This window comes from Dipodomys spectabilis, unplaced genomic scaffold (assembly GCF_019054845.1).
Source record: "Dipodomys spectabilis isolate Male_0828 unplaced genomic scaffold, ASM1905484v1 ptg000363l, whole genome shotgun sequence".
Classification (NCBI taxonomy): Eukaryota; Metazoa; Chordata; class Mammalia; order Rodentia; family Heteromyidae; genus Dipodomys; species Dipodomys spectabilis.
Genome location: NW_024871040.1, coordinates 6,410,372 through 6,423,351, shown reverse-complemented (window position 1 = coordinate 6,423,351; position 12,980 = coordinate 6,410,372). Strand labels below are relative to the sequence as shown.

The 12,980-nt window shown below is 44.7% G+C and overlaps 1 protein-coding gene across 4 annotated transcripts in view; it reads right to left on the bottom strand.

The window, feature by feature from the left end:
* Positions 1-501: 501 nt before the first annotated feature.
* Eif4enif1 (eukaryotic translation initiation factor 4E nuclear import factor 1) overlaps positions 502-12,980 on the bottom strand; it is a 61,906-nt gene continuing 49,427 nt past the window's right edge. For 2 of the 4 annotated variants that reach the window (XM_042666291.1, XM_042666290.1), the window contains exons 11-19: positions 12,759-12,830; positions 10,025-10,208; positions 8,594-8,673; positions 8,174-8,313; positions 6,483-6,567; positions 5,004-5,136; positions 2,466-2,807; positions 2,083-2,253; positions 502-1,263 (exon numbers count right to left, since the gene is read on the bottom strand). In XM_042666291.1, the coding sequence (XP_042522225.1) occupies positions 1,022-1,263; positions 2,083-2,253; positions 2,466-2,807; positions 5,004-5,136; positions 6,483-6,567; positions 8,174-8,313; positions 8,594-8,673; positions 10,025-10,208; positions 12,759-12,830 (1,449 nt within the window). In that variant the 3' untranslated portion in view covers positions 502-1,021. The remainder of the gene's footprint in view (positions 1,264-2,082; positions 2,254-2,465; positions 2,808-5,003; positions 5,137-6,482; positions 6,568-8,173; positions 8,314-8,593; positions 8,674-10,024; positions 10,209-12,758; positions 12,831-12,980) is intronic. The other 2 variants (XM_042666292.1, XM_042666293.1) reach the window with 1 other exon arrangement.

Genomic DNA, 12,980 nt, shown 5'->3' with positions numbered 1-12,980 from the left:
CTCCACTTCTAGCTTTTTTTGGTAGTTTATTGGAAATAAGGGTCTCATGGACTTTATTTCCTGGTCTGGCTTTGAACTGCAGTCTTCTGAGCTCAGCCTCTTGAATAGCTAGGGTTACAGGTATGAGCCAACAGTGCCTAGCCTCAAAGTAGCTTTTATGGTCCTAACTAAATAGGTATCCAGAGCTAGGGCTTCAGCTTGAAAACTTTCAAACTAGTAGGACTGAAAAATCTTCAGCCAGAAAGGAGAGCCAAAATCTCTTTTTTATGGGAATTTTGAAAAGGGCACGTATTAGTTACAAGGCCATTTAAAGGGTAGTCAGCCTGGCCTAACCATCTCTGGAGTCTTAAATGAAAAAGCTGCCTCTTCCTCCTAAATCAAAATAGATCCAGTTCCACAATAATTGATATTTCAGGCCATTTCCATCAAGGAGTCCTAAATTTCTTGGCTTAGCTGTTTGAAACGATTCAGTGAGGAAAGAAACACAGCAATGCCATTCACTTCATTCACACACTTAGCATATGCAACTTTAATCAAACAAAAGTCCCAAATGTACAAGTGAAAAAAAGAAAAAAACAGTTGACACAGGCTTAACTAATATCAGCTACTTTTATGTACAGCTGTATAAGTTCAAAAAAGCTATCCTATATGTATGTACAAAAGTTTATACACAGATCTGTACATAAGGGTCTATACATTTTATTTCCTCAGAACCCTTAGGTGCCACCTCTTAATGAAGACACCAGCACATCATTCACATACCTTACAAAAAGAAAGAATTTTCAGGATTGACAGCACTGTGCATCCTGTATTTAGACCATGTGGGTTCTGCTCCTACATTGGTTAAGGTCGTTCTATCATGTGAGGCCACGCCATGTGTGTGGGTTCCCTAAAGAGCTTCACCTGGAGTGTTCCAAAGTAAAAGCCTATAAACCAACCCAAGATGAAGCAGCATTGTCCTGCCCAGGTTGCCACCATAGGTCCAGATGTGTGTGAGCCTGCCTGCCTGCCTGCCATGCCCTCACTGTCGGTACTCCAGCTCATCTACACTGATGACTTTGGCAGGCATGGAGGGTAGGGGCTGCTGCAGCACATCTGAGCCAAACCATTTGGCAAGGCCCACAGGGGAGCTGCTCCGTTGACTGGGGCGATGCTCTAACTGGGAGTGCATGTGCGGCAGGCCTGACCGACTGGGTACATTCTGAGGAGTTGTTTGTACGCTGACAGCTGCTGCCTGGGATCCAGAGCCTGGAGGATGCAGAACTATGGAGATAAGAAGGGTTATAAACATTCAGAGTATGATGGAACAATGGTTCCTTATTATTACCAGGTCCTCCCTTCACTCAAACCCTAACAGAAACAGAACCAAAGTCTTTATGAGACGACTTACTCTAGGGCTTCTTTAGAGAACTGGAAGTCAGTACCTTAGAACGTTAAGCTGTTAAGAAGCCATTAATATTGAAAACCCACCCTGGATGACAGGGCCACTTCTCATCACATAGCACTGACCTCTGCTAAGACGGCATCTGTTCTGGGTGGGCCCTAGCTCACTTTTCCTATTACTGATTAGAGATAAAAGTTATGGAGGGGTTGGGAATGTGGCTCAGTGGTAGAGCGCTTGCCTCGCATGCATGAGGCCCTGGGTTCAATTCCTCAGCACCACATAAGCAGAAAAAGTCGGAAGTGGTGCTGTTGCTCAAGTGGGAGAGCGCTAGCCTTGAGCTGAAGAGCTGAGGGGATAGTGTCCAGGCCTAGAATTCAGGCACCATGACTGACAATAAAAAGTCTCAGAGACTTTCCTATCTGTATGGCTTTGAACCATGACCCTCAGATCTCAGTATCCTGAGTAGCTAGGATTACAGGTGTGAGGCACTGACGCCTAGCTCCTAGCTCAACTTTTACTGGAAAGATTCTTCACCTTTTAGAAGATATCCAAGGACTCCAGGCGCTCCCACTGTTTTTGTAGGAACAATCCCAAATTCCAGAGGTCGACTGATTAAGGATGTCAATTCATCTCCAGGAGACTGGTCCTAAGCTTTAAGCCTCTTCCCATCTTCCCACCCAGCCCATTCCTGAACTCACCTGAGCGCTGGAGCTGTTGCTGCATCATCGCCAGATGCAGAGGTGTTCCAGGACGAGGGTTTAGGAGGGGATGGTTAGCAGGAGCAGGTAAGGGGTAAAAGGGCTGACCCAGGATGGGGCCAGATAGTCCCTGTAAATGCGTCAGGTCCAGCCCAGGAGGAAGCACACCTGCTGGGCAGAAGGAAGAAGGGCTGGGTTGTAGTAATGTTTTGCTGACTTAAAAGCTCATTAAGGATGTCTTTTAATGGACTAAGAGAATGAATTGGATTGGATCTGTTGCCTGTTGGTTAGGTGGAAGAATATAGTAACATCTCTGGGAATGGATGTCTCTTCATTGTATATGTCATGTCAGGTCCCCAGACTAACTCAGATCTGAAACTCACCAGCTTGAAGCAAACTTGGGAGATGCTGTGGATGTACTCCTTGGGCCAGCATCCTCTGGACCAATCCTGGGTGGAGCTGGTGAGCAGGCCGAACAATAGGGACATGGGGAACGAGGGGAACTTGGTGGGTGGGGCGGAGAAAAGGTGTTCCTGGAACTGGGGATGCCAACGTGGGTGTTTTTCTCCCAGCTGTTTTAGGTCGATAATCTTGTTCTTTGGTGTAACGGTTTGTCTGGGACAGTGGGGTGGAACATGAAGGCCGCTGTAATGTTGACAGTTTTAGATTTGTTGTAGGCGAAGACTCTCGATCCACATTGGATATGGAATTGGACAGCAGGTTGTCTGTAAGGAACCAGTCAGTATTTTGGTATTGGCAAACTTGTTTTATGGTCTTCCCACTCTTCCCTGAAAAGAGGACTTTGGGGAAAGGATTTATGTCTGTGGCACAGGGGGAAAATGGAGATTGAATCCAGCGCCTTATACATGCCAAGAAAGTATTCTACTAAGCTATGCTCCCAGTTCAGAAGGGATTTTTGACACATTCCAAAAGTGTAAATCTGCTGGGTGCTGGTGGCTCACACCTGTAATCCTCGCTACACAGGAGGCTGAGATCTGAGGATCGCAGCTCAAGGCCAGCCTGGGCAGAGAAGCCCATAAGACTTTTATCTCCCTCCAGTTAACCACCAGAAAACTGGAAGTGGAGCTGTGGCTCAAGATGGTAGAGTGCTAGCCTTTTGAGCACAAAAGCTCAGACAGTGACCAGGCCCTGAGTTCAAGCCCCACAACTGACAAAAAGAAAAAATGTAAAGTTATACTTTTTTTTTTTTTTTTTTTTTTTGGTCGTGGGGCTTGAACTCTGGGCCTGGGCGCTGTCCCTCAGCTCTTCAGTTCAAGGGTAGTACCCTACTACTTGAGCCACAGCCCCACTTCCGGCTTTTTCTGCTTATGTGGTGCTGAGGAATCAAACCCAGGGCACTTCCCAGCCCCTAAGGTTATAATCTTAAAGTCCACATCCTTGAGGGGATGCAGATGAACCCCCCAAAACCCACGTCCTCTATTCTTAATACTCCTCTGAACAAAAGGATAGCTCTTGGTAAACACTTGGAGAATCAGGGTTGGTGGTCTAACTTAGGCAATCTGTTCTGCACAAATGGCTGTGGCCTGGGCTTATATGGACACTAGCCCTGTCCTTGGCTGCTTGAGATTCTTTTTAGTCTAAGGAGAGAATCAAGTTGGTACAAAATCATATGAATCCATGATAAAATTTAAAAAGCAGCCAGGCATCAGTGGCTCATGCTTGTAATCCTAACTACTCAGGAGGCAGAGATCTCAGATCTTAAGTAAAGTCCAGTCCATGAGATTTATTTCCAGTGATCACAAACAGCTTAAAGTGGAGTTGTGGCTAAAGTGGCAGAGTGCTAGCCTTGAGAAAATTGCTCAGGGACAGCGCCCAGGCCCTGACTTCAAGCCCTGGTATTGGGGCACACACACAGCAATTACAGCCTGATCAAAGAGTATCTGCTCCACTGTTCTTGCAACACAGGCAAAAGGTTTTCAGACCAATAGTCTGCACCTATGTAATGCTAATTTACTAGAATTAGTGCCACCATGTCCTTTACAATCTGTGCAACTCACAGAGACCAGCACATTTTTTCTTTTATACTTGTAAAAGGCTCTTATACCCATATGCTTCACCCACTGCACATATCAAGTCTCCACAGTTGGAGAACTTTTTAGAAATGGCTGGGCTAAATCTAGGTGTGGTATACACACCTGTAATCTGAGGCTAAGGTAGGATTTTAAGTTTCAGGTCATTTATATTGGGCTCATATTGGGATATATGAAAAATACTAATTTTTAAACTATAACAACTAAAAATTCTAAACTGAAGTTCATTTTTTAAACCAGCATTCACAACATTCTTAGGTTGGTCAGAATTTTGAGCAACCCAGAGAATGTGGGCTAGTTTCCCCCTCCACTTTTTTCTTGTTGGTCATGGGGCTTGAACTCAGGGCCTGGGCACTGTCTCTGAGCTTTTTTGTTCAAAGCTGGCATGACTTTACTAATTTGAACCACAGCACCACCAGTTTTCTAGTGGTTCACTGGAGATAAGAGTCTCATGGACTTTCCTGTCTGGGCTGGCTTTGAACCACGATCCTCAGATCTCAGCTTCCTGAGTACCGAGGATTACAGCCATAAGCCATCAGTGACTGGCTTCCAATCCTTTAACAAAAAATGTTAAAAACTGTTACCATAAAGGGTGATATATAGAGGGATTACAGTTATATAAGTCAGGTAGTAAGTACATTTCTTTATGGACATTGTCACCCCTTCCCTCACTTTCTCCCAATTTTCCCCTCCCATACTCGCCCACAAGTTGTATAGTTCATGTTCAACATAGAGCCAACCCTTCTATTTGACACACGACTGTGGTCAAGCAGCCAGGGCTTGGGAACTGCTTTGGAGAGAAATCAGGTTAGGTTGGTCAGCCTGTGTTCTCTCTCACACATACTTGCTTAGTAGCACACCCTGCAGTACCTTCACTGGCCTTCAGAATATCCTCTTTACTGTCACCAGCAGCCGCCTTTCCAGGTACTGTTTCCTCCTTGCTTTTCTCTTTGCTCTCGTACATCTTCCGGATCACTGAGGTAGGGGTGAAGGAAGGAGAAAGCTGCAGAGAAAAAGAGTTGACATCAGCATATCCTAAGTACTTTTCCCTAATATCAGGCCAGAATTCATTGACCAAGCTGCTCAACAAAGATTAAGAGCTTCCATATTGTCTACATAGTATCAGAGGACAATACCAACATTCTGGTCTACAGCTCCTAGAGGAAAGGAAAGGGAGGAGGCAGGCAGTCCCATGAGTGCAATCCCTGTCCAAAGCTCTGATAACAGGGACCTGCCTCTATTCACACACTTCACCTAGGGACCTGGGATTAGACTAGGAGGAATATGACCAAAGTACACCCTGGAGCAACAATGGCTCCCCTTCCACCTGCAAAAGGACATTTCAGAGACAAACTTAGGAACTAAGTTATTCTTTGTTACTATTTCTCTCACTTGACTACTAAAACAATCACAATTGCCAGGCTCCTGTGGTGGCTCATGCCTATAATCCCAGCTACTCAGGAGGCTGAGATCTGAGGATCACGGTTCAAAGCCAGCCCAGGCAGAAAAGTCTGTGAGACTCTTATCTCCAGTTAACCACTAGAAAACTAGAAGTGGCATTGTGGCTCAAGTGGTAGAACGCTAGCCTTGAGCTGAAGAGCTGAGGGACAGCACCTAGGCATAGAGTTCAAGCCCCATGACCGAAAATTTAAAAAAAGAAAAAAAATCTTTTTTTTTTTTTTTGAGGTACTGGAATTTGCACTCAGGGTCCTGTGTTTATTACACAAGCACTCTATCATTTGAGGCACAGGTCCCAACCCTTCACAATCACAATTATCTTAGTAAATTGAGCTACTAGGATTCATGATTTGGATCTTGAGTTTCCATTTCTTTGCTCCTTTGATGATTTTACTATTCATGTGCCTTAAACCTTGCTTTCAAAGTGTCTGATGCAGCTGTACGTGGAGTCTTTACACAGCAATTGTTCCTCCCCCTTGTTTAGCAGCCAGTCAGTTGTCAAACTAGACTTATCACCACAAACAGGCAAACTCCTCTGTCCCAGTCTTTGTAATACTAAGATCTGAACGACTTGTGAGCTCCCCAATTTGTCTGCTGGACGCCTTATCTGCCTTGTCATCTGTCCATCTCACCTTTTTCTCCTACCTCCCTACACAGCTGCTTCTTCATTTGGACATACTGTAATATGTGCAGGCATGGGCCAGCAAATATTAGTCTGCTGGCACTTTTTCCATGAGGGGCTTCACTAGGAGAGAACCCTAGGTGAAGACCGAACAAGCAAGTAGGAAACACTTAGGTCAGTATTCCTGTGGAAGATTTTCAGGGATACTTAGGGAGCATAACCAAGTAGAGCAGTCTTCAAGTGGTTCACAGTTCCTATAGGTCACTGACCATGCTTGTGATTGAAGCAGCAGGGGCTGGGGATGAAGAATTCCCTCGGTGCACAGGTGCTGGTGACTTCGTTACTCGCTGTTGCCTGTGAACACATTAATTATTAGGGAGAGAGCTCCAAGCCACTAAAACTCCCAAGTCCGAAAATCAGAATGCAAATCAAGACCAAGCCAAGAATCCCTTATACAGTTCACTTTCCCCAGCCTAACAAATGCAAAAAGATGACTAAGAGTTGGGCACTGGTGGCTCACAGCTGTAATCCTAGCTTCTCAAAAGGCTGAGATCTGAGGATTGCAGTTTGAAGCCAGCCCAATCAGGAAAATCCGTGAGACTCTTTATCTCCAGTTAACCATCAGAAAACTGGAAGTGGCACTGTGACTCCAAGTCGCAGAGTACTTAGCTTTGGACTGCAACTATGTCCTGAGTTCAAGACCTACAACTGACCAAAAAAAAAAAAAAAGACTAAATTTTGAGTGATTTCAAAACTTAAGTGAAACATGGCACTTCCTTACAGAACTCTCACTGTAGTGGAAGGGTCATAACTTGGGGCAATCAAAGCAACATAGATACACAAACAAGGGCCAGTAGGAAAATGGAGAAGGTATGGCAGTAAACACCAAGAACACTGGGAAAGTTCCTAGGAAGAAGCTTCATTAAACTGGAGGTGGCCAGTGATTAAGATGGCTCAGACAGAACAGCTACAGCGAAAGCGTTGGGTTATCTGGAGCTGGCATAGTTTATTTCTATGCCAGGAAGATGGATAGTGAACCATCATTCTGTGAACTAGGTATGCTAATTAGTGCAGGGAGCAGACTAATTAGCCATGGTTGGCACATAAACCAATGCTCAAGGAGACGCTGGTTCAAATGAAACGAGTTTTAGGTATTTTAGGAACCAGTGTAATATAACATGCTACTCCCGATCCATACCCAAATCAGACCTCCCAAACAGTAAACAGTGTTGACACAGACATAACAGGTTGCCAAGAGAAAAAAATGTGTGAGCCACTGGCTGAGACACTTCATTGCATTTCACCCATGTCTAAACTTGTGCCCCAAAGGTCAAAAGCCCAAGAACAGTCAATGATTCTTCAAGTTTTATGAATCACAAGCAGATGGAATTCTAAAACCAGCTTTTTTTCCCCAATCAGTTCTACTAATCCCCATACTGCTGTACTGAGACACACATTCACCAATGTGGGGACACAGAACAGTGGTATTCTTGGTGAGGGAGTAAAGAGAATCCCTAAACCCACATGCAGGGGGTGTTGCAGTTCAAAGCCAGGGAGGAAAGTCCATGACACTTTCCAAGTGGAGCCGTGGGTCAAGTGGTAGAGCACTAGACTTGAGCACAAATGCTCAAGGAGCTGGGCACAGGTTACACCTGTAATCCTAGCTTATCAGAATGCTGAGATCTGAGAACCACAGATTAAAGCCAGCCGGGCAGAAGAAGGCAGAAGAAGCTCAGGGACAGTGTCCAAGCCCTGAGGTGGTCAAACCCCAGGACCAGCACAAAACAAACAACAATAGGGTAAAAACTCAATGTCTCTGCAATAGAATTCAATTGTATCATTTCCTCTATTGAAAACTAGTATATACAACAGATGTACACTGTATCTGACTAGTTTATTAGTCTCAGGAAGCCTCTATTTGCAAATTAGTACTCTAATTCACATAGGATTACTAGGTTACCTGTTTCTGAATCCATCTCTGGTTCTGTCCACCTGTGGTTTGCCAAAACCAGGCTGGTAGAAGTTTGCTGCCTGGACTGCAAGGTCATGTGGTAGGGCCAGCCCCTCCAAAGCTGCCTGCTGCAACTCCATCTGACTCATCTGCCAAGAACAGGGAAAGAAGAATGAGGACAATCTGTATATTTTCTACAAAAGTCTCTCTTCTCCTAGAAAGGTGTATCTATGCAGCAGCTAAAAAAAATTAGATATTGCAGACTTGACCAAACTTTATTGTCAACTACCAAACAGTATTTTATTGAAGTATTATTTCCATTACTTAGCAATGTTCTGAAAAACACACCATACCGTTCCATAGCTGCAAAAGTACTGACAAAAGGGCGAAAAGCAAGCAAGAGACTGGGGCTGACAAAACTCAGCTGACCTGGGCCGTGACAGGGCTCATGGGCTTGCGCATGCCCTGAAATGGGTCTCCAAGTAGTTGCTGGGGTCCTGGTGCAAAACCTGCCAAGAAAGTTTTAAAATGAGTGTCCAGACATGATCACTTTTGTGAAGCACTGCTTCTTTCTTGCCAGACGTCCATTCTTCCTCTGCCCTCCCACAGGGGGCTATATGGAATTCAGAGTTCTTTTTGTCTGACATTGGTACTCAAACTTGGTACCTGATGCTTTTGCTAATTAGCTGGTGTTCTACCAACTGAGCCATGCCTCCAATTCCTTTTTTTCTTTTTCCCAAGTCAAAGATATGCGTGTATGTCCTGGGGCTTAAACTCAGGCCTGGGCATTGTCCCTGAGCTTCTTTTGCTCAAGGCTAGTGTTCTACCACTTGAACTACATGCAAGTAGTTCTTCACTTGCATTTTTGGTGGTTCACTTCTTGCATTTTTGGTGGTTAGATAGAGGTAAGAGTTCACGGGCTTTTCTGCCTAGGCTGGCCGCCTGAGTAGCTAAGATTACAGGCATGAGCCACTGGCTCAGTCAGAGTTCTTGTTGGCCTGAATTGGTGGTGTATCTGTTTTCCCCTCTAAGTTGTCCCTCTTGTCCTTTTCAGAGCCAAGACCTGTTTGAGAGAAAAGTTATCTAGCCAGGAATTTGGCCATACTAAGTCAGCTGATACCAAAGTAGAATCTTGTGCTCAGGGGGTCACTCTCTTTCTACAGAAAGTGAGAGAGTGTCTTCCTGTGGATGGATGCCTCTCAAGGAAAGTCTGGCTGGGGTGAGCCTCAGCCTACAGCGGTCCTAGGGTCGTAGAAATACTAGGAAACAGTTAGAAAAGCTTTTGACATTGCTTCTTGTCTTAATTCAGATTTCACACAACTTCAGCTGCTCAGTAGAGAGCCACTATTCTCCAACAGGGGTTTGTTATTGAGGCTAGCCTCAATCTCTTATTTCTCCCAGCTCAGCCTCTCACAGGACTGGTGTTACAGGACTGAGCCATCACTCTTAGCTCTCTTTAACTTCTTTATCCTGGAAAACTTCAGAAGCCAAATTAACTTGTTTGGATTTATTTTTCTAAAAAGGGAAGAAAATGAAAAAACTTACATAGAAGGTCAGGTAGGTGATAAATTATCTTTCATCTTTTCCTCAGGCCTTTCCCCAAAGGTATCTACGCTTCTCCCCATTCTCTATGTAGTCGCAGGCTGGCCTCAAACTTGCATTAGCCTCTAAGTGCTGGGATTTCAGGCCTGTACCATCATTCCCAGCCTCAAATTTCCTTTAAAACTCTTTAAGGATGCCCATGGAAAACATTGCCAGTATAAACTCCACATGGGGGAATAGACTTCTATTTGTAAGCATTGTTTCCAGCTGGGCCACCTGCCTAGCGCGTGTAAGGCTCTAAGTCCAAAGACTAGTTACCGATTGGTGATGGTATTCGTGGGCGAAGGTAGTCTGCTGAAGCTGCTCGAGTTTGAAACATCTGTGGCATGGGAGGAGAGGGTGCTCTTTGGCCCAGTAAAGAGGTGTTATGTTCCAAGCTCCCCATAAGGCCACTCAGAAGATTGGAAGAAGCAGGTCTCTGAACTGGTTGACCCAGAAGTTCCTAAAGGCAGAAAAGCCAAATCTCAGTGAACAAATCAAGTTGTTCCTTCTAGTCATAATCTTTTTTTTTTTTTTTTTTTGGTCCGGTCATGGGGCCTGAACTCTGGGCCTGGACACTGTCCCTCAGCTCTTCAGCTCAAGGCTAGCATGCTACCACTTGAGCCATAGCACCACTTCTGGCTTTTTCTGCTTATATGGTGCTGAGGAATGGAACCCAGGGCCTCAGGCATGCAAGGCAAACGCTCTACCACTGAGCCACCTTCCCAGCCCTCTAGTGATAATCTTTGGATAACAGATTTAACTTTTGGAAGCCAAATGATGAATCCCCTTGTAGTTCACTGAGGGACAGAACCTATGTATATACAATAGACTGCTTTGAATATTCAGCTAGCCACATCTGTTTTAAGTACAAATACAGGCTAGGTACTTAAAAATTCCACTGAGAATGCAAATCAGAAGTCAAAGATTTTTTTTGTTTTTGGCTGTGAATTTGGCTTAATGGTAGAGTGCTTGCCTGGCATGCATTAAGCCCTGGGTTCCATTCCTCAGTACTATATAAACAGAAAAAAAAAAAAGGAAGTGGCACTGTGGCTTAAGGGGAAGAATACTAGCCTTGACCAAAAGAAGCTCACAGGCAGTGCCCAGGCCCTGAGTTCAGGCCCTAGAACTGGCCAAAAAAAAAAAAAAAAGGCCTTTAAAAAAAAATTCCTGGGGGGGGGGGGGGGGAGGATGGGTGGGGGGGGCGGCGAGGGGAGGATGGGAAGGGTAAACAAAGGAGGAGGCTACAATGCTTGATAAGAAATGTACTCATTATCTTGCCCATGTAATTGTAACCCCTCTGTACAGTATGTTCACAATAAAAAAAAAAAATTCCTGGGGCTGGGAAGGTGGCTCAGTGGTAGAGCACTTGCCTTGCATGCATGAGGCCCTGGGTTCGTTCCTTAGCACCACATAAGCAGAAAAAAAAAACCCGAAGTGGTGCTGTGGCTCAAATGGTAGTGCTAGCCTTGAGCTGAAGAGCTGAGGGACAGCGCCCAGGCCCAGAGTTCAGGCCCCACGACCGGCAAAAAAAGAAAAAAAAATACCTTACCACAGTGGTAAATTTATTAAAATCAAGGAACCTATATGGATATATTTTGATCACCCAAAGTGCATAGTTTATATAAGAGATTTTTTTTTAACTGTATTTTTTTTCCTTTTCTTTATTGGTACTGGGAATTGAACCCAGGAAGTTGCACTTGTAGGCAAGAACATTTTTGCTGCTCCTGGGCCTTAAACTCAGGGACTGGGCTTTGTCCTGAGCCTCTCTATGCTCAAGGCTAGAGCTCAACCACTTGAGCCACAACACCATTTCTGGCTTTTTCTGTTATGTGGTACTGAGGAATCAAACTCAGGGCTTCATATGTTAGGCAAGCATTCTACCACTAAACCACATTCCCAGACTCCCTATTATTATTACTATTATTATTATTGCCAGTCCTGAGGCTTGAACTCAGGGCCTAGGCACTGTCCCTCAGCTCTTCAGTTCAAGGCTAGCACTCTACCACTTGAGCCACAGCACCATTTCCGGCTTTTTCTACTTACATAGTGCTAAGGAATCGAACCCAGGGCCTCATGCATGCGAGGCAAACACTCTATCACTGAGCCACCTTCCTAACCCTCCCTATTATTTTTTTAACTGAAGAAAAAACCTCATTTCCATTTCCTAGAGTTCATTTCGATAAATACTATTTTATATAGCCAGATGCACATAGGTAGTATGCTTTTATGTTCCTCTCCTAAGAATATCCTCCTTTGGGTAGTCATCTTTTAAAGCCAACCAGCTCCCCTAGTTCCCTTATTGAGATTAGGGGCAATACAGAACTATGTATATAGCAGCACTATGTATAGCCAGGCAACATAGGGCATTTGCTAAGGCCCAAGTCTGTACTACTACATAAAAGCAGTTAAAGGCTGGGAAGGTGGCTCAGTGGTAGAGCGCTTGCCTTGCATGCCTGAGGCTCTGAGGCCCTGGGTTCGATTCCTCAGCACCACATAAGAAAAAAGCCGGAAGTGGCGCTGTGGCTCAAGTGGTAGAGCGCTAGCTTTGAGCTGAAGAGCTGAGGGACAGCGCCCAGGCCCAGAGTTCAGGCCCAACGACCGGACCAAAAAAATAAAAAAATTAAAAAAAATTAAAAAAAATAAAAGCAGTTAAGAAAACTGATGAGAGCCGGGCGCCGGTGGCTGACGCCTGTAATCCTAACTACTCAGGAGGCTGAGATCTGAGGATCGCGGTTCAAAGCCAGCCCAGGCAGAAAAGTCTGTGAGACTGTTATCTCCAATAAACCACTAGAAAACTGTTAGTGGCACTGTGGCTCAAGCAGTAGAGCACTCGCGTTGAGCTGAACAGCACAGGGACAGCCCCAAGCCCAGAGTTCAAGCCCCATGACCAACTAAAAAAAACAAAAACAAAAAACAAGAAAACTGATGAAGACTCAAGAGGGCTTGGTTTAAAACTACCCCTCTTGTATAACTAATGTATGCCAATAAAGAGAAAGGAAGATTATCTTACCTGCAGGATGTTCTTCGAGACAGGTTGGCCTGGAATTTCAGTAGGGGATATCAAATGGCTTTCAAGATTTCGCTATGAAACAAAACAAAAAACTGGTTTTAACTCTTAACACTTTAACATACAGACTGAGGGTAAGAAAATATCAAACCCTCCCAAAACAATTGGTGCTTAACTCAGACCAACCTGTTACTGTCTCTCATCACACAGGTCCCAGAAGTCTGG